Source organism: Catharus ustulatus, chromosome 7 (assembly GCF_009819885.2).
Source record: "Catharus ustulatus isolate bCatUst1 chromosome 7, bCatUst1.pri.v2, whole genome shotgun sequence".
In the NCBI taxonomy this organism is placed as follows: Eukaryota; Metazoa; Chordata; class Aves; order Passeriformes; family Turdidae; genus Catharus; species Catharus ustulatus.
This window is the reverse complement of record NC_046227.1, coordinates 20,313,160-20,332,677: the sequence shown is the minus strand read 5'-3', so window position 1 is coordinate 20,332,677 and position 19,518 is coordinate 20,313,160. Positions and strand designations below refer to the sequence as shown.

At 38.4% G+C, this 19,518-nt stretch overlaps 1 protein-coding gene across 2 annotated transcripts; it reads right to left on the bottom strand.

Moving 5' to 3' along the window:
- Positions 1 to 71: 71 nt before the first annotated feature.
- Positions 72 to 18,674, bottom strand: GALNT3 (polypeptide N-acetylgalactosaminyltransferase 3). Of its 2 annotated transcripts, none has more exons than XM_033064299.1 (11): positions 18,598 to 18,674; positions 10,442 to 11,036; positions 8,995 to 9,167; positions 7,675 to 7,824; positions 7,190 to 7,424; positions 6,359 to 6,476; positions 5,716 to 5,916; positions 4,499 to 4,630; positions 3,767 to 3,868; positions 1,087 to 1,239; positions 72 to 618 (listed from the first exon to the last, which is right to left on the bottom strand). In XM_033064299.1, the coding sequence occupies exons 2-11, from the start codon at positions 10,948 to 10,950 to the stop codon at positions 496 to 498; spliced, it is 1,896 nt and encodes a 631-aa protein (XP_032920190.1). In that variant the 5' UTR covers positions 10,951 to 11,036; positions 18,598 to 18,674; the 3' UTR covers positions 72 to 495. The 2 variants fall into 2 exon arrangements, 1 of the variants encoding a protein (XP_032920190.1); XR_004418424.1 differs by lacking the exon at positions 72 to 618 and adding an exon at positions 3,029 to 3,374 and having other exon boundaries at positions 1,157 to 1,239.
- Between the last annotated feature and the right edge of the window lie 844 nt (positions 18,675 to 19,518).

Here is a 19,518-nt window from a genome sequence, read left to right as displayed (position 1 = left end):
TGAAAGCACTTAGAAAATTTTGAGAAAGTTTCATGAGTAAAGGAAATTGTTAAAAAAAATAAAATCAGCCATTTGAGCATAAAAACATACATATAAAGTGTATTGAGTTTTAGACCATAGACAATAATTTCTCAAGACGCTACAGAGAAAACTTAGTCTTCTTCAGAAGTACTTACAGTATGTCAAAAAACCCCCCACATATGGCCCCTAAAATAAAAGAGAACTAATAGGATCCATAAATCAGTGGTCAACATATAAAGTCTTATCATAGAAATACTGTAAACAAAATATAACCAGGATCCCAATTATCTTTGGTATAACAGATTCCCAGGGAATCTCTGATGACACATTTTATATCCACCTTAAGAGGAAAAAGAAACTGTTTAACCATTTTGCATTTAAAATATCATGTAAAAATCCAGTATATGTGTATGATCACAGTTCAGAATGGTCCTTTTCTTTTAATAAAATGCTTCTGGCCTATTATACCAAATCTTAATCGTTCTGGCCAAAAATCCACTTCTGGAAAGGGTCTGATGGATTACAGGACGCTAAACTTGGATGCTCTCCATTTCCTGTAAGGCACATATGTAGTGCTTCATTGTACAGAGTTTGATCCTAAAGTGAGGAAAAAAAGAGGAAAAAAAGTGAACAAACAATAAACATGCTATTTCCGCCCCCTGGTTCTTCCCCCAAGCTGGGTGCTAAAGAGTAAGCTCAGACAGGTGGTGCAGAGGGGGCTAGAAAATACCTAAGTAGCAGGCAAGTGGCAACTTGCTTTGTTAGGAAAGTTTTGTAAAGTATTTTAATAATACAAAGCATCTGAATCGACTTCCAAGTGGATGCCTAGACAGACACACTAAAGGATATCAACTGCTCTTTTAGGTGACATTCCTACTAGTGACATTGAGTTTTGATCTGTAACTGAAAAGCTGAAATTATCTCCATTTTCCTGCCAAAGCTAAACCAACTCTTCTTTGGCTTCAACGTTTTTGTTTTGGCATTTTTGCTTTTAATGGAAATCTAAAATGAACTAATATCGAAGATCACTAATAAAAATGCCATTTCACTGCACAGGATATGTACCTTCTGATGCAGCCACTGCTCCTCTCCAACAGCAAAGGTTTTCTGGCCTTTGTAGGTGCACTCACGAAGCTGCACAGGTCCCTTGGCAGCATGCAGACAAAGCTCCTTCTGAATGTTATGGCGAATTTCGTGGTGTGCAGAATATTCAAAGTACTATTTAAATTTAACAAAAAAATTTGGTAGACAAACACAAAGAAAAGTATTAAACTAAATTAAACCTTTCCAATTCCCATACACAAAGTAATACATTCCTTATTCAAAAATTTGAGACTACAGAATAATTCCTCATATTTTTGGCACAGACACTTCAAAAGTGTTTACAGAACTAAAAACAGTTTTTAGTAGATAATGCAAAACTAATTTATACTTATATGCATAAATTGGAAGTAACATTTGCAGCATGAGTACTATGATGCAAAATCTTACTCCCACACAGAGCATATATAATTCAAGGAGATAAACTGAAGAGTAGAGATAGTTTAAGATAACTTAAATTTTGGCATTTCTGAACTTTAAAAATCTGTGTTCAGTTCTGTTGCTAGATTTTGGTTTTTCTTAGAGCAACCAAAAAAAGTTCTCACACAAAACAATACTGATTGCTCTCTGCCAACTTTAGCTGCTTGACCTAAACAGTAAGTGTGAACAATAGGATACTATTATATCCTCTTGTGAAGTAACCATGAGAAGAGTAATTATAAACATGTATTTTGTGAGCTAATTCTACCATTATTTCCTGACAGCAGAGTACTCCTAGGGTTCAACTATAATTCTGATGCTAACAGGGATTTACTTGTAAAAGTTACAGACACAGCTGCTCTTTTACCCCTCCAGCCCTAACCTAACATCCTGGTCTCTTCTCCCAGGTTTAAGCAGCAGGGTCCCTAACATTACATCTCACTGCTACTGGTTCTTGCCTCTGGATGGCAGCCACATTCATCATATCTTTCCTTTGAATATTAAGGCCAGGTTTGGTTACCGCCCTTGGCCTTCCACGTTCCAGTGCTCAGCAATCACCTCCTCATTACCTTGGAAGCAACAGGAACAGCACTGAGGAACAAACAGGTATCTCTCTCAAGACTGTATGACCAACACGAGTCCTCAAAATGAAGGAGTGACCTGCTTATTCATTTAGCTCTCAGACATAGTAATTTACTCTTAATCTGGTATTCTGACTTAATCTGTCCTGATTTATTTTTGGAACTTCAAAATCTCTGCATTTGCACTGAAAATAATGACTTGAAAGCTATGTTTAGAACTTTATTATTTAGATATTGAGATGGGCATGTTTCCAGCCTCCAATATACAAGTGATGTATAACTCTGAAAACTAGATTCTCTTTGCTACTCCCATTTCAGTTATACGGATGATGATGACAGCATGGGACATACCAGCTTACACTGCTAAAAGTCTGTAAAGAATAGAGGACAACTGAAAACAGAGCATTGAAATGAGAAGGGTTAAGTAAGCAAATATGCATCTCTTAAGCAAAATCAATTCTCTGAAAGCTGGTATTTAAAGGGATTCAGACTGTTATGCTGTAGCAGGAGGGAAACCAAGAAACTTAAAACTTGAAAGAATAGTGTTTTAGTATAGCCCAAGATAACTTAGAGAACAATAGAAGCACTCAGCAGATCTCTTAATACAATGTCTTTCAACAGTGTTCCCAAATTAATGACTGTGACAATGTGAAAAGGCTAATAGTATTAATCCACAATTTAATAAAACCCCAAGTTCAATCCTGTAAGAAGCTAGCATAATAGGGTAGTTCTTAAGCCAGACAGCATGCCATGTCTCACAAAAAATTATTAGGAAAGTATCACCTGACTAGGTGCCTCAATTATGTGCCTCAGTTTTCACAGTGCCATCAATGGATGTCTTTTAAGATTGGAAAAAAAATCATTAACACCTTCCCCCCATAAGATAACAATTGACCTTTGCTGACCTTTAATTATTAAGGATCACTTTTAAAGGCAACAGAGAAGTGTGCATTTCTGGGCAGGGAAGGAGATGTTCCTATTGTTAGTATTACAGAAATGACGGAATGATTCGGTATCTGACATCTATCACAAGTCATGTTGCAGAAGGAACAGAGCACCATGGCTGCCTCCGGGAGCTATGGACCAAAGACAGCTCCTCTTGAACAAATGGAATCATATTATTCACTTGCATTAGCCACTTTGACCTCACACTGTGAGGCTGCAAGCGTGATAGGGAAGGTGGCTCAGGCCTGGACACTTGGCCTCCCACTGGTCGGATTCCAACCAACATCTTCCTTGACAGAGCGAGTCCTGGTGACAGAGAAAGAAGCAATAGGAGGAAGCATAAGGAAAGGAAGAATTAAGAAGACAACACTTATAAGACAGGGGTAAGGGTGGCATGTAAAGGTTTTGCACAGAAAAGAGAGGGGAAGTGAAACAGTGCAAATGTGTTTGAAATCTGAATTTGTATACTGAAGTTAAAACATTAGAAACAGGACATAACATGAAGAGTAGTATGGAATTTTTCTTTAAAAATATATATAGAGGAATTAACTGTTAAAGAAAATAAAGGAAAAAAAGAGACAAAGGAGAGAGAAATTGCATGTTAAAAATCAGTCAATTTCTCTAAAATTCATTACAAACTTTTATAAAGTAAAGTCACAGCAGGAGAGAGAAAAAAAATCAGGTGTCAAATATTTTACCTGATTTCCTCCAAGTCCATGACAAGAATACATAATCAATGGTTTGCCACCATGGTTATTTTCACCAACATCCAGACACATGTGGTTACCTATATTTTTTAGCTAAAGAAAGGGTGTTGCCAGGATAAAAAAAGTTTAGTGAAATGACGGAAACCTAAACTCTCAGTCATAGACAAAAGTCACTGTTAGTTTAACAACTACAGCTGTTCGTTCGTTTTTACTTACTGCTATGCTCACATCTAAAATTCCTGTTTTCTCAGTAAATCTTTTCTAACTAAAAGCCTAGTAACTACAGTCACACATTATTAGCCTGCTCTGTACAATGTTACTGTTACTCAAATCACAATTTGAACAGATACACATAAAATGTTTAAAACAGGAAGAAGGCAAATATTTACTTGTAAATACATGCTAAAAATTCATGTTCACCTCAAGCTAAGAACTATTACTTTTTTTGTTTGTTTGTTTTAGCAGTGCAATGTCTAAAGTCATTTGGCAGGGAAAATTACTATTGCCATAAATGAAAAATGAAAATGATATAGCTATTGACAAAGCTACAAAATGTATGCAGAAGAGATTCTTTGTCCAGAGTAGTGACAGATACCTCAGATAACCCTAAAGCAGTTAAAAATAGCTAAAGTCTAAAAGTTATATCTAAGGTAAGGTAGTAGAAGAGATTAGCAAACTTCCTGGACTATGAAGAATATAGAAAGTAATTAAAATTAAACTTACATATCCAGAAAACAAAGGATTCAGGTCTGGCACATATGCTTCTGGATAAACATTATTGAGGTACCAGGTAAAATTTTTACACTGCAGGCGCTGCCTTAAATCAAGTCGTTTTGATATGTCTCCAAATGTTTTCTGTTAAAGGAAAGGAGGTAAAGAAGGATGGAAGATAATATATTAACATTCATCCTGCACATGTAAAGCTATGATATTCTGTGTAGTACTAGACAAGTTTTAAGCTTCCTTTGTTCACTTTTTTCTTGTTAATGTTGTACTACTACAGTTACTGCTGTCTTTCAGTGTCATAACACCAAATGACATCCTGCCTGCAGCATTTCAAAGCACTTGCAAGAAAAATACATTGCAAGATGGATAACATACAAGTATCTTTAGTCCCAAGAAAGTTTTAACACAGTGTCATGAAGTGGGAGAGTACAAATAAGACCATAGTGATGACAACCATAAAGCCAACTGATCTCACTTGAAGTGTAAGCTAAAATAACAAACTGGATTAATTAAATAATTAGCATAATATCCAGTACAATGTAGACTCTTCCAAACAAAATTCAGTTGTTTAGCTGCTGAACTTTCGTAGGAAATTTAATGCTTTCAGTAATATAACAGTCATGAAAAATTATCACATGAAGGGGGAAAAATAGCTTCTAAAAGAAAACTCTAGATTCTAGCTGGGCAGAAAACTTACAAAATAAATAAGCCAACACCCAACCTCAACCCCCAGTATTTATTTACTTGAAAATAACTAACTTTTTAAGCAGATAGAGACAGGATGGTAATCCACCATCAAGTAAGTTTTATTCTGCTGCTAAAGAACAACAGAACCTGCTTTTTCAGTAAGAATACTAAGTAACTTGAAACTAAGACGTTTTTTCTCACTCCAGAAAATAAGTTGGTTTACATTGTCTACACTCAGTAGTTTCTCTCATGTTCTTCTGGTAGTTCCTGTATTTGCACAATGCAAACAACCCAGGGGAAAGTATGAAAAAAATCACCAATAAAAAAACCTCATCATACAAAATCAACATTTAGCAACCAAACAGTTTAGTTTTTTCATGTTTGTTGGGGCTGCAGCATTAAGCAAACTGAACAATCTTTTCATTAAAATATCTAGAATCCTTACATACTTTGTCAATAAATAACTTTTGCTCACCAAAACTTTCACCGCAGCAAGTGTGATTTCTAATACCACCACCACCACCTACTTGTTTCACAATTTTTGCTGCCTCTGTGTTTCTTCGGTAAAATATTTCTTTATATTCATCCATCCACACTTCTGCAAGGCGAACTTGATTTCGTGTGATCACCTGAGTACCCTTTGGGAAAGTATGGGGACTCTTGCTGCGAAAGACATGGCCAACAACAGAGCAAGGCATGATCTCCAACTGTCCACCACATTGCCATACCTAATAATAACATTTAGTGTGTAAGTGCAATTACAATTCAGGGGGTGGAAAAAAAATTCAGTAATACTATTGCTTGCCAGAACACATCAAAGCACTAGCAAGAGTACCTATATTAGGCATACCATTTTATATATATATATATATATAGAGAGAGAGAGAGAGAGAGAGATACTGTGAATATATATATACCATATACCAGCAAATTTTCTGATCAGATAAACCCTGGAAACATTTCAGATACTAACCCTCAAAACACTTAAAAAGAATTAAAAGCAGTTTAGTGAATGTGTTTGCACTTTATTTCATAGGTAATTAGTAATTCGATTTTCTTGTCTTAGTTGGCTGATTGAGCAGAGGAATCAATATGTAACACTAATTTATTCTCAAACCCCCTGTACACTGTCAGCATAGAGACAATTGCTAATTAGGGAGCTAAACTTACTCTGAAGGACATTTCTATATTTTCACCTCCCCATATTTCCATTTCTTCATCATAGCTTCCAATGTGTTCAAAGTAGTCTCTTGATATTGAAAAGAGACCTCCAGCAAAAGTAGGTGTTCTGCAAAAACAAAATTTTACTAAGAAAGACGGTAGGATTTTTTAAATATAGATGTAAAATCATAGTGCAACTGTTCTATGAATTTTCCATGCACTTGTTAGTATTTCACTACAGTGATGCATATTCCTGGCATAAATAGTATTTATAGCACTTAAATATGTGCACACAGGGTCTCATTTGACAGCTTATTACCATTTATTAAGAATTCCTTCAGACTAACGACTGCTAGCATAAAAGAAAGCATCAGGAAAACCAACAACTTTTCTCTGTATGGAGAGTACAGCAAAAGTACAATTCCTACAGACCAGTGACCTGTCTGTGGACAAAGCAGGTACAATTATCATCAAATGCACTACTGTAGCAGCCTAGTATTTGGGTGTTCTGACATTTTTGTCATTCTTTCAAGTAAAATGAATGAGGAGACAGAATCATTGTACTGTCTCTGAAAATAAAGGTGCATAATCTTCCTTTGCCCCTTCTTCCTAGGAATATATGTAGAAGATATAATGCAAAGCAATTACTATCTTGAGGAGGCTATATTTTTATGAATGCTTTAAAATGTGGTTCTTAAGGAAATTATTACAAAAAACATCTAAAATGCTAAGATGTCTGATTATACTGATCTGAAGAACTAATTTATTTACAAACTGCCGTTCATAAGATAAACTCCATGACAACAGAAGGATTTAAATAGTTATTCAAATTATGTTTACCTAATTGGATAGGTTTCATCTTTTCTTCTTTTATTCTCATGTTTTGGAAGAGACTCCCATCCAAATGACAAACTCCAATCAAAATTTCCTCTGTTGTGGCTATGCACATAAGGAGATGGTTTAATGAATTCAAAGGTATTGAGATCTATAGAAGCAATGTCAGGGCTTACAACAGCAACAGGATTCTCAGCTATTCTTGCCAGTAATGGCTCTAACCAGCCATAAAAGCATTCACCTGTGGAGAAAATGGGAACACTGAATTTTTGCTTGGCTATAAAGTAGTATACAGTGTATATTTTAACATATCTGGCAAGCCAATATGGACTATTTTAAAATAGCATTGCTTATTATACTTTCAATAATATGAAATAGCAATAGGAAAGATTATACATTGCTAACATTTATAATTCATAAAAAATCTGAACATTAAATCAAAGACACCTGCATTATAAACCAGAGCTGGCACAGTCACAGGTTACACTTACAGTGTGCATCCAGGAAGGTAAGGGTCTCTGCGGTTGCCACTGAAGCTCCCAACAACCGTGCAGTGATCAGACCTTTCCTTTCCTTCTGACGGACTACTTTAACTATCTGAAACTGTTTCACATATTCATCTAGTTTATCATGCAGGTATTCTAGAAAGAGAAATCAGTCAGGACATTCAGTGCATACACATGCCACTGCCCAAAACGTTGCACTATTAAGCAAACAAGATAACTCACACTAACCCCAGAAATTATCTCAACATCAAAGCCACAAAAATTCCTATCAGCTGAAGGTAATTTTTAGGGTCTAAGTATTTTGGGCATAGGGGTGTAGGAAGAGGTGACCAGCAGAGAACAGGAGATTTTACATTAAAATAATTCTGAGCAAGAAAGGACGTGCTAGTACATCTCTGCTGAAGTGTTAACCATGTGAATATCAATTCCATTTTCATAGCAAATGGATCTTGTACTTACATTATCTGAACATGTAAATTCTTTCCTCAATGATGGCACATCTAAGACAGTTTTCAAAGGTTACAGTATTTACAAAAGCAGCACAAGTCATACAGAAAACTATTTAAATATTCAGATTTCGAGAAAGAAACCCACATCTCTCGTGAAATATCCCACATCATCTTCTTTATTCTGTCCATCCTTAGTATTAGATTGTACTAATGGGCATATTTCATATCCAAGTGTTTCAATGTACTCAATACAGACTTGCAAAAAAGTGCAAATACATTAATAGAAGTATGTATAAACATATTAATCTAAAGCTAAGCAAAGTTTTTTGAACTTGCATTTGTGTTGACATTAAGTATATATATAATTATTTTTGAGACTCAGCTTGACTGTCGATTATTTTGCCACTAAGTAATTTTACTGTTTAATAAAGACATTGCCCTTCATAATTATGAAATTAATTTGCATAAAGACAACCACTATGATAAAACGCAAATTTCTGCAAGTCCGGCCAATTTATACTTGGATACTTTGTTTTACAAATTGCAATTGGTTTGAAACACAAATTACAAAGCTACTTGTCATGTAAGCAGTTATTCAGGTCAATCAGCATTGGAAAAAATATAAATGGGGTTTAAAAACCTTTTAGAGCACAGGAATTTTATATTTCACTACCTTAGGGAAAAATAAGGTAGGGGAGGGCTATTTTATATTAAAATAAAAGAAACAAAACCACTTAGAATAGTGTTATATATGTTAATAGTGGTAAAGAGACATCCTCTTAGCTAATTTATCTGCAATCCTAACATCTTCAATTAAGGAACCAAAAGCAGGAGTGACAGCAGAAAGACTTCTTACCATCTACGCTGGCATCATCCACCAAAATGATCTCCTTGAGCAGAATGGCAGGAGATGTGTACATCACACTGTGCACGGTTCTGAGCAGAGTTGACCACGCTTCATTATGGAAAACGATGATAACGCTTGTGGTTGGCAATGGCGGGCAACGCTTAAACTTTTGTTCAATGCATCTGCAAATCAGAAGGTGTCAGGGGTTACAAAAGGGACAACAATTTTTTACTCAAACTCTAAAACTTTTCTTTCTAGTACAAAACTTTGTAACCATGGACATTAAATAGTTCTGCTTCTCTGCTTTCCATCCTAGCTTTGGAGTGCAAAATAGGTACGTCAACTGGAGCAGTTGTTTAGAGTATTTTTTTAAATATCATGACTGAGAATTGAACAATTTAGCTTTGCTTCTGTCTCACACACATTTGAGTACATTTCATGTAATACCCAGGCCTTCTGCAGGAGAAAATGTAATTTTATTGAGAACAGCAGGTACTGACTGAGCTAACTCAAAAGTCACCATTACTGCTGAAACCTAAGAATACAAAGAAGAATATTTACTAGAAAAATTCAGAGTTTGCAAGGAAAAATACAAACTATCTAATTCAAATTTCAAAGCTTTGTAGAAATTCTATGTAAGCCTTAGGGCAGCATGTCACATTTACGGGATACAATTTTAAACCTACAGTTTTTCAAGATTGAAACATCCTAAACGTAACTTTAGATCCAATGGCAAGTCAAGATGACAATGTTGTATTCATAAGCTGCACAGTTATTTATCACCTGTCAGCTTTAGGGCCTGGAGGACACCCCAAGGTAATAACCACAGTCATTGCCTCAGTTTTGCTCTAGGAGAGGTTATGGTGAACTGCACCACATGTATCAGCAGCAGCTCAGTAAGTTCAGCCACTTCTGGCACAGATGGCTGACAACATTTCATCTGACACTGACAGAGACTGCTCGTAACTAAAACCCACTCCCCACCAAGTCCTACATTTTAAAAATTCTTCAATATTACAAGATTGCTGCTGAGATCATTACCTTGTTCAACAGTTTACAAGTCCTAATTTATTAAATTATGCCGGTGGTTTTATTATTACTGAATGCTAAAAAAATGGGGGTGGTGTTTTAATTGGAAAAATGTTGAAACCACATTTTTTGCTTTCTTCTAAGTAAAACTAAGCAGGCTTCCTGAAAGTTACTCAGAAATTTTAGCCTTAAAGGCAAAAGCAGAACACCTTATTTAAATATGGTTACTTTGAATTCAAAACCATGAAAGAACTGAGCTTTTCTAAACATTCTTGGCTTTGGCACTATGGATCGTTATGTACAGCCAATCATTATGTATAGCTAGGAGACTTTCCTAAACTATCACCTACTGCTGAACTCAAGTCAATTTGCAGTCTGAATTTCTGAGAAGTTTTTCAACTATTAGGACATACACATTTCAACTTACTCAGGAGGTCGAGTGTCTGGTCCAAGATCTCGGTGTAAAGAAATCCTATCACTTGCAAATGCATTAAAACAGTGTTTCTCTTCTCCAAGCTGTTTCTCTTTCTGTTCTTCTGAATTTAAGTTGGTGGTTTTAAATGCTTTACCAGAAGCTCCAGGAGCATTAGGGTCTTGAAGTGGTCGATCTAAAAAGGGTTTCAGTTCCACTGGAGTATAGTGCCCTGGCAAGCAGTGCCTCTCTCCAGGAATCTTAGTTTGTCTGATGGGTGCCTTTATCTGCATTTTTGGCTTTGCACCTTTCATATTGTTCATAGCATTTAACATAAGACCTAATACATGACTTTTCTTTCCAACAACTGGCTCAATCCCTGCTTCGTCCTTAAAATCTTGAACACCCACTTCTCTTTGTAATAAAAATAAAAATACCAGAAAGACAAACACAATAATGCTAAATTTCCAAAGTTTCCAGTGAAAAAATGTCTTAAATAGTTTAGGTGTCTTTTTCAAGGCCATTCTAGTTTTAAAAATTTTCACAAAATGAAAGTTTCTCTGAGTATTGTTCTTCAAAAATGTCACAGCATTTCTTGAAATTATAACACCTGAAAATTAAAACAGATAGTATTCATTTAGACATCTAGTATATTCAACTATGTAAAGCCATAAAAAAATAATGAGAAGGAATTAATTCACACCTGCCAAAAGTCAAGTGTTATGCATGCTACATCACTTAAAGATACATCAAACCTATCAGTAAGATACCCAGAATGTCCTTCCCTGCCTTTTGTTTTGGGTTTTATTTTCTAAATGCACTTCATATAGAAGAACCAGAAATCAGGTACACCATCAAGAATAAAACATTATTTCTACACAGTGAAACTACTTTAAGTTTATTTTCTTCCAAGTAGTTTGTTTAAAATTAGAATAGTCCTATGAAAGCAGGGAATTTTGTTTCAATGATGGGACAGAAGAAAAACAGGTAGCACCAATACAAGCAGCATATCAGAAAGAGCCATGTGGGAAGTGAACTAAAAGACAGGAAAGACTTTTCAATAAACTTATTTCAACAATCTTCAAGTTTCCGCCACTATTTTTTTCACAGACAAGTAATTATTCATTTGCTTTCAAAGATAAAACTATGAAAGACATGCGAGGACTACCAAAATCAAAGTGATCTGAATTAAATTCTCTCTGCCAAACTGGCAGTTTACAAGAAGGGGATACATTCTGCCACCAGCCTGAATAGCTGGAATAGCTATTCAGGGAATAGCTTAATTTTTGTCCAAATTGCATGTATGTGAATCAAAAAGAGAAATAAATAGCATCTAGCTTAAAGCCACAGTTAGTTCCCAATACTGACCGCAAAATTGCAAAAAACTACTACTTCTCTATTTATTCCTCTGAAATACAAGCAGATCTTAACTGGAGTATATATAGTCAGGAAGAGATACAAGTCTGAGAAAACAAAACCCCCCCAGCCCTTACCTGCTTTTCTTCAAGAATCTGCAGGAGAAACTAAGCATATGGATTTCCTCACATTATACTGTTTTTCAAAGCTTATGTCAGCTTAATAAACACATACATTCAAACTACAGAGTTTTTACCATAGAGTTACTGTTAAAAGAATGCATAGGGGAAGCATATTAGATCATACTAAAAGGTATCAAAAACATGCTTCTCAACTCACAAAAATTTTAAAAATCCAAACCAACCAGTCCATTTCTGTATCACATATTACTCCATTTTTCCTTACTGCTGAAACATTTAGACTACAATACTGACATCCTTATAGTGGAAGACTGCAAATAAAAACTGTCTTGCCAATGAAAGGATTGCAACCAAATTGCCAAACTGCCAAATTGAAAAATGTCTTGTTTTCTCACAATGTCTGGTGGGTTGATCTTGACTGGTTGCCAGATGCCAACCAGCCACTCTCTTGCTTTCCATCCTCAGCATGACAGTGGGGACAAAATAAGATGGAAAATCACATGGGTTGAACTAAGGACAGCAGGATCACTTACCAATTACTGTCACAGGGAAAACAGACTTGTAATGATGATTTTAAATTTATTGTCAATTAAAAATAGAGGAGGATGGTGAGAAACAAAGACTGAAACTACCTCCCCTGTCTCAGCTTCACTCCTTCATTCCCAATTCTTCTCTCTCCTTTCTGCCTAGTGGTGCAGAAGGAATGAATAATAAGGGCTGTGGTTAGCTTGTAAGACTTTAGCACTAGTTCCTCTGCCCACTTTTCCCTTGCTCCAGCACAGGTTCTCTCCATGCAGTACAGTACTTCAGCATAAACTGCTCCAGCATAGGCCATCCATTGGTCACAGCTCCTGCCAGGATCTTGCTCCTGCATGGGCTCTCCATAGGCTGCAGCTTTCTTCAGGGTACATCCACCCGCCCTGGCCTGGGGTCCTGCACAAGCTGCAGAGTGGATGCCTCCTCTGAGGTGGTCCTTCATGAGCAGCAGAGAAATTCTTCTTCACTGCAGTCTTCTCCATGAGCTGCAGGGGGAATATCTGCTCCAGTGCCTGGAATACCTACTCGCCTCCTTCTTCACCGACCTTGGGTTCTGCAGTTTCACATTTGTCTCACTCCTCTTTCTCACAGCTGCTGTGCAGTATCTTTTACCCTTTCTTAAATACCTCATCAGGGAGGCACCACCTGCTACACTGGGTGGCTCAGCTTTGGCCAACAGTGGGTCTATTTTACAGCTGGCTGGAACCAGCTGTGTTCAGCCCTGGGTGAGACTGGAGGTGGCGGGGCAGCCCCATGTCTCTTATCAGAGGCCACCTGTGCAGTCATCCTCACCTCCCAAACTTACCATGAAAATGCAACACACAATTGCATTTGTGTAAAACACAAACTATATGTACAGATCAGCACCCAGCATTGCAGGGCCTACAGCCCCTGCAAGCTGCTAACCAGGAATGCTTTCCTAACAACATTAAAAAGAAAATCACATTACTGTTTTGCAGTGCACTATGCAGAAGCACATAAGATACCAGTAAAGCTTAGAAATCAATTAGCAATATATCTTCATCAAATGGAAAAAAGAAAACATCTTTATATATATATACCTGTATCTATCTATACATATATTTGAAATACATGATGTCATAAGAGGCATTAGAAACAAGAGATGTGAAGCATGCTGCCACATCACACACATGAAATATGCCTGTCCCTAGAAAAGAACCTCCTCTTGAGTTAGGTGGGTTGTGGAAGACAGTAACACAACCCTTTCAGTGTGGATTACTCCACTCTGCCACAGAAATGAGTGTAAGTGATTTTTCTAAAAGAAAGGATCAAGTGACAGCCTCAGAATAGTATGTGCAGCAAACGCCAGGTGGACAGAGGCTTGATTGCCACAAGCACACAGCAAAACCTTTTGATATAGACAAATGCTGAGTGTAGCTTTGTTGACAAAATATCTGATAGGGATATTGCTTACAATAAGAGAAGAGTTCTTTGTCGCACAAAACAGTAGCAGTTTCCAGAACAGAAGCTGCATTGTCCAAAGAACTTTTGCCATGAAAGCTGTATCTTACTTAGGGTTTTTACCAGGATAATTTTGTAGTCAGAAATACAATCTTTATTCTCCACAAATGCCTCTCACATTTTCATGGCAGAGCAATGTGTCAGCAAACACAGACCAAGCTACTATTCAATCCTGCAGGACATGCTGAAGAAATATGTGGCATGATTAAACTCCCTGGGGTGACTGTTTAGCAAAGCATTTAATCTTCTATTCATTGGTGTTATTTTCTAATAGTAGTCTGGATTCTTACAGCACTTCGAAATAACTAGCCCTAAACATCTGAAGTTGGCTTTTTACTTTTTTTAAGGAAGAAAATAACCAGAAAACTAAAATGTACCACTAAATTCTTCTAAAAGTGCCAAAAAGCAGCTGCCACACTACTTCAAACCACATCACATGGGCAGTGTGAGAATTCAATGCAGTCTATGTTACATTATGCCACCCACTGGTTCTGATGTCAGACTGTCTGCAAAAACTCTTAGAAGAAAGCTTTGCTAATGTAGCCAACTAGCACAAAACTCAGATATTTTTGTTAGCTTGATACGAACAACTCAGAATAATCTTTTATAAAAAAGTGAAAGTATCATTAATCCAAATCAGCAGAAATTATTTCCAATCATGTGAGACAAAATTTATTGGGGTTAGTATCCACAATATACTTGATGTCAGGTTTGTTTTTTTTTTTTTTAATTTAAAATCTACTTTTCTTCTATCCAAGTGTTAAATAGGTTTCAAATGTTTCCTGACAATATTGCTTATAGAACCTTAAAACCTAAAAGAATAAGTAAAAATACTAGAACCAGAACAAAACAAAAATCCTAAAAAATGGGAAAAATAGAGAAAAAATGGTTCAGAATTATTCTAATCAAAACTATTTAACTACATATTTTGGCTTCAACTTAATCTAATTCTTCTATAATTCCAGATGCACAGTCTCATTAAAAGTTTGTCTATTTTTCCTAGTTATCAAAACATACAATCCCTTCCTCAAACCTTAGAGACCCCTTAATCAGAAAGTGGGTGTGCAAATAAAAACACTGAGCAAATACTTTAGGAAAAACCAAACAAACGTGACAGTGATGATCAACTATTCTCACTCTATATTTCAGGATACTTTAACTGTCAGAAGTGCTATTTCCACTACTGGTATTTCTGAATTTAAAATTCTAGACAGGGCCTTTTGTTTTCTTTGCACGAGTATCAATGTAGGGACTACTAAAACATTAGTTACTGAAATAATCAGTTTGGTAAATTATATTTTCATCTTCTGCCACCATGGAAATTGATGGTTCTTTTTATAATGTAAATAAAAAAAAATATCACTGAACAAATCTATTTGGACTTCCTAGAACTTCATCCCAGAGGTAAATCCATTCACATAAGCACCTATGGTGACTAAGAAACATCCAATTCAGAGTAAACCCTTCATAAAGGTCTAGCTTTACATGGAATATGAAGATTCTTCACAGAATCAAAACCATTCAAAAGCACTTCAGAAATCTGGGATAATTAAACAAGTTGCTTAAGTTTAGCAAACTACGTACTGTTTACAAGAATATTAGCTCTTGATTTAAATAAAGGAACAAATGATGAAATGCACAGAAGACTAAAGACATGAAAATGAGAAACAGAGTCAGCTGTTTAGTTTCTGTCTCTACGCTTGCTTATCTGTTTCACTCAGAGTTCCAACTGAATGCACTCCTAAACAGGGTACACATACCTAAAAGAAATAGAAATTCACAAACCCCAGGTGCTGTACCTCCTGGGTACATTCTTTGAAGCTCAGCCAGTAGAAATGTGGTTCTATTCCTGAAAAAAGGTTGTTAGATGAATATTGAATGTGTTCAGTTCCTGAGCCTTCATTTTAGAAGCATTAAGAGCACAGGTTATTCTAGCAAATACTGGAGATAACCTGTCTCACTGATTGTTACAGAGAAATGAGAAGCTTTTCCTTCTGGAGGAGCATACTGAAGAAGATTAAGAAGTTCTGAGCAACTGCAGCACAGAACAGCTTGCTGAAACAAACTTGGTCAAGAATCTCCTTCAGCAGTTTCATTTAGATTTAAAAAAACCCAAAAAAACCCCCAAAAAACAAACGAAAAACCCCTAACAAACCATCACCAAACCTCCTTCTATGTATTCTAATGGAAGTGCTTCAAACTTAAACTTTCACATGCTCTTTCAAAATTAGCACTACTACCATTTTTCTACAGCCAAGCACTGTATGTGATAGGCAGAGATAGACAGTTCCCTTTGACAACTGAGAGCATAATAAAAATATACAGTAACCATATATTATAAAAATATTTATGGTTTATTTTTACAGACCTGAAACATGTAAATGACAAACACTTATCTTATTTAAATATCACTCAGCTCTTTTTTTTCCTTAGTCAGATTGTTTTGGGCCTCTGTTAAAATTATTTTAGACTGCCCCTAAAAATGCCATGATGAAAAGTGAGCAGGATAGCAGCTGTAAAGTGCTGTTTCAATTTAGGAGGATTAGTGTCTCATTTTCATTTAAGCACCAGAAGATAATGTCTGGACCATAAACAGAGGACTTTTGTTTGTTTTCCTGATTGTAGGAACATTTCTAAGATAACAAAAACATCCAAGTATCAAGTGCAGGTCTTGAAATCACAGTTTTCTAAGTGGCCCTAAACTTTTGTTTAAGTGATAAGTGTAAAGCAAAGAAAGTCCCCTCGTGGGAGATTTACCAGGTTAGTGATTGCTAAAGTGACTGTTGGAAGCTCCCATAGGTATCTTCACTTCTCTCCCCACTTCAGTGCCTCTTTTTCCAGATACATTTCCCTACTGAATAATGTTAGTCCACTGTAGTTAGTCACTTGATGCTAGAATTTAATTGCTAAATCACTATCAGTGGTTTTGTGATATTGTTCTCTGTTTGTAAGCAGAACTATTTCCTACAGCACATGATCTCAGTGAGTCTTGTGGAAAATCAGACAATTGTAAGACAGCAAGTGAATAAATCCATGCTTTACATGACTGAAAAAATTCTAGCACTCCATAGTTTAGAAATTTGAGACACTTTCAGATCTTGTAGAAGACAGGCACAACAATGAGCAGATTAGGATGAGAAACTTGTAAGTGTTGGCAGGCAACTGAGCAGCATTTCGTATCATGAACATGATTCTCTACATTGATTCCAAAAGAGGGAAAATCTTGGACTAGCTCTTGGAACTGGCAAACCAGGTAGCAAACTTGGGCAAGGCAAAAAAAAAAAACCAAAAAAACCCTTCAAAGCAACACAGTGTGTGTTCACCTAGAGCCACAGACACTGGGGAAATGTCACAGAGAGGGCAATTATATATTGTTCTATTTTGACAGGGATCAAGATATCCCAGCTGCTTCTGGTACCCACCCCAAAAAAGGGACAAGTTAAGTGGCAACAGCAGTTATGAGGAGAAGGAAAACTGGTCTTCTGCTCCTTCCCACAGTGCAACAGAAATAGCAATTCAGGTTCTCTGTAACTAACTTAATTTTTACTTTGCTCTGTTATTGAGAAGCCTCAAGATGACAGTAGCAGATGCCAAACTGACCAGGCCTTTGAGCAAACCTAGCTAAAAAAGGAAACCAAGCCGTTTAGTTGGCTGCTTTGTCTCAGGCTCTAAGTCTGGCAGCTCAGCAGTGTTACCACTGCCTTTAGTCGAGACTGAATTGATCAATATAATTTATAATCTTTTAAACAAAGGAGGTCTTCTTGTTACAGAAGACTAACATGTACAACTGAGATGCATACATATTTGTACTTCCAGTAAGATTTTTTTAATTTAACCAACAAAATTTTTTATTAATTAATTCTTCTTTGTAAAAGAATATTTTACACAATGTTAAAAAGAAATTAAAAATCCATGACACAAAGGTTATTAAATTAAAAGGACACTTCTTCTGTCAGTTTCCAGATTTAAACAAACATTGTTTAAGCATTGTCACCTGCTGTGCAGAGGACGAACAAACTGCCGGAGGGGAGAGACAATGCGGCAACTCTTTCAAAGCCCTTTGGGTAGGATGACATACACCAGAGTTAGCTGGCAATGTACACAACCGGTACCACCCTGCCGCCCGAATCAATGCGGGACTGTGGGCAAACCCTTGGGCGGGATCCGTACGTGGCAGAGACACCTCCCTCGGTCAATACCTTCGGTTTGGACAGTGCATCCGGCCGGCACTTCCCGGAGCCCCGTGTCCGCACAGGCGGCAGCCTGGGCTCCTCGCCCACCCCCCGTTAGCCCGGAGCGGAGCTCGTAGGACTGGGCTGTCCCGGCCCCGGGAAGGCCCCTGGGGCCGGCGGCCTCAGTGGGAGCTGAGGGGACCGCGCGTGGAGCGTGCGCGCCAAGGGGCGGCTGAGGGGCACCCCCGGGGCGGCTGAGGGGCGGCTGAGGGGCACCCCCGGGGCGGCCCCGCGACCCCCGGACCGCTCCCTGACCTCACGGCTCCCGCCCGCCCGCCTGCCGAGCCCCGCGGGGCGCGCCCGTACGGGCTGTGGCGAGCGGAGGAGAAGCGGCACCGGACGCTGCTCCGCCGCCGGGCACAGCCCTTGGAGAGGCCAAGGAGGAGCGGAGCCGCGCGCTACCTCCCGCGGCTCCCCCACTCACCTCGTCCGGCGGGAGGACGGCGAAGGCGCTGCCGAGCGACCGGCACCGGAGCCCCGGGAGGCCGGAGCCGGGCGGGCTCTGCGGCTTCCGCCCCGCGCCCGCCAGGTGCGCGCGGCCGGCCTCGCGCCTGCGCCCGCGCGCCCGCGCCCCGCCCTCACCTGGCGCCCAGGTGCGCGAGGCGGCAGCAGGGGCGCGCCCGGGGAGCCGCTGCGCCCATCCCGCTCCGCGGGAGACGCGGGGACCCGAGCGCGCACCCAGCGCCGCACGGCCCAGCCAGGGCTGCACGGCAGCGGGGCTCGCTTCAGCCACCCAAGCGTTATGTTGTGCAAGATGGGGCTGACCAAGCACTCCCAGTGCGGGGAAACAGAACACAAAATCCCTCTGAGGTGAGATCACAGACTGGGACAAGGGATATCACACAGCTCTTCCTCTTCACGATGTAGTTTCCCGGAGAGATAGGTATAAAATCACATTTCTACAGAAGCATGGGGGATTAAAAACGCAAAGTAATATTTGCACCTCTGTAACAGAGTGCAGAGTCTCCCCTACTTGCTCCTCTCTAATAATAGCAGCACAATTCACCGTCTCACCCCAGCCCTTCCAACCTCCTGTGACCTGCTGAACCGCAGGCATCTAAAGGTGCTCAGCAAGTAGCGGGGAAATTGGCAGTAGTTGTACTGATTTGTGTCACAGCAGTGACACAAATTCCTAAATTTTAGGAATTAATACTGCCCAGGAACAAGATTTGTATCAGAATCTCAATTTACAGTTTCTGTTATTTCTAGGATGTTAAAATCCTTCCTTTATGACTTTGACAACTGATATCTAAACTGTGCTAAGCACTACATCACCTGTGACAGGCATAGCCAGTGTTCAACTTTTGTAGCACAAAATTCAAGTAAGGCAAATTTCTAGAGTGAA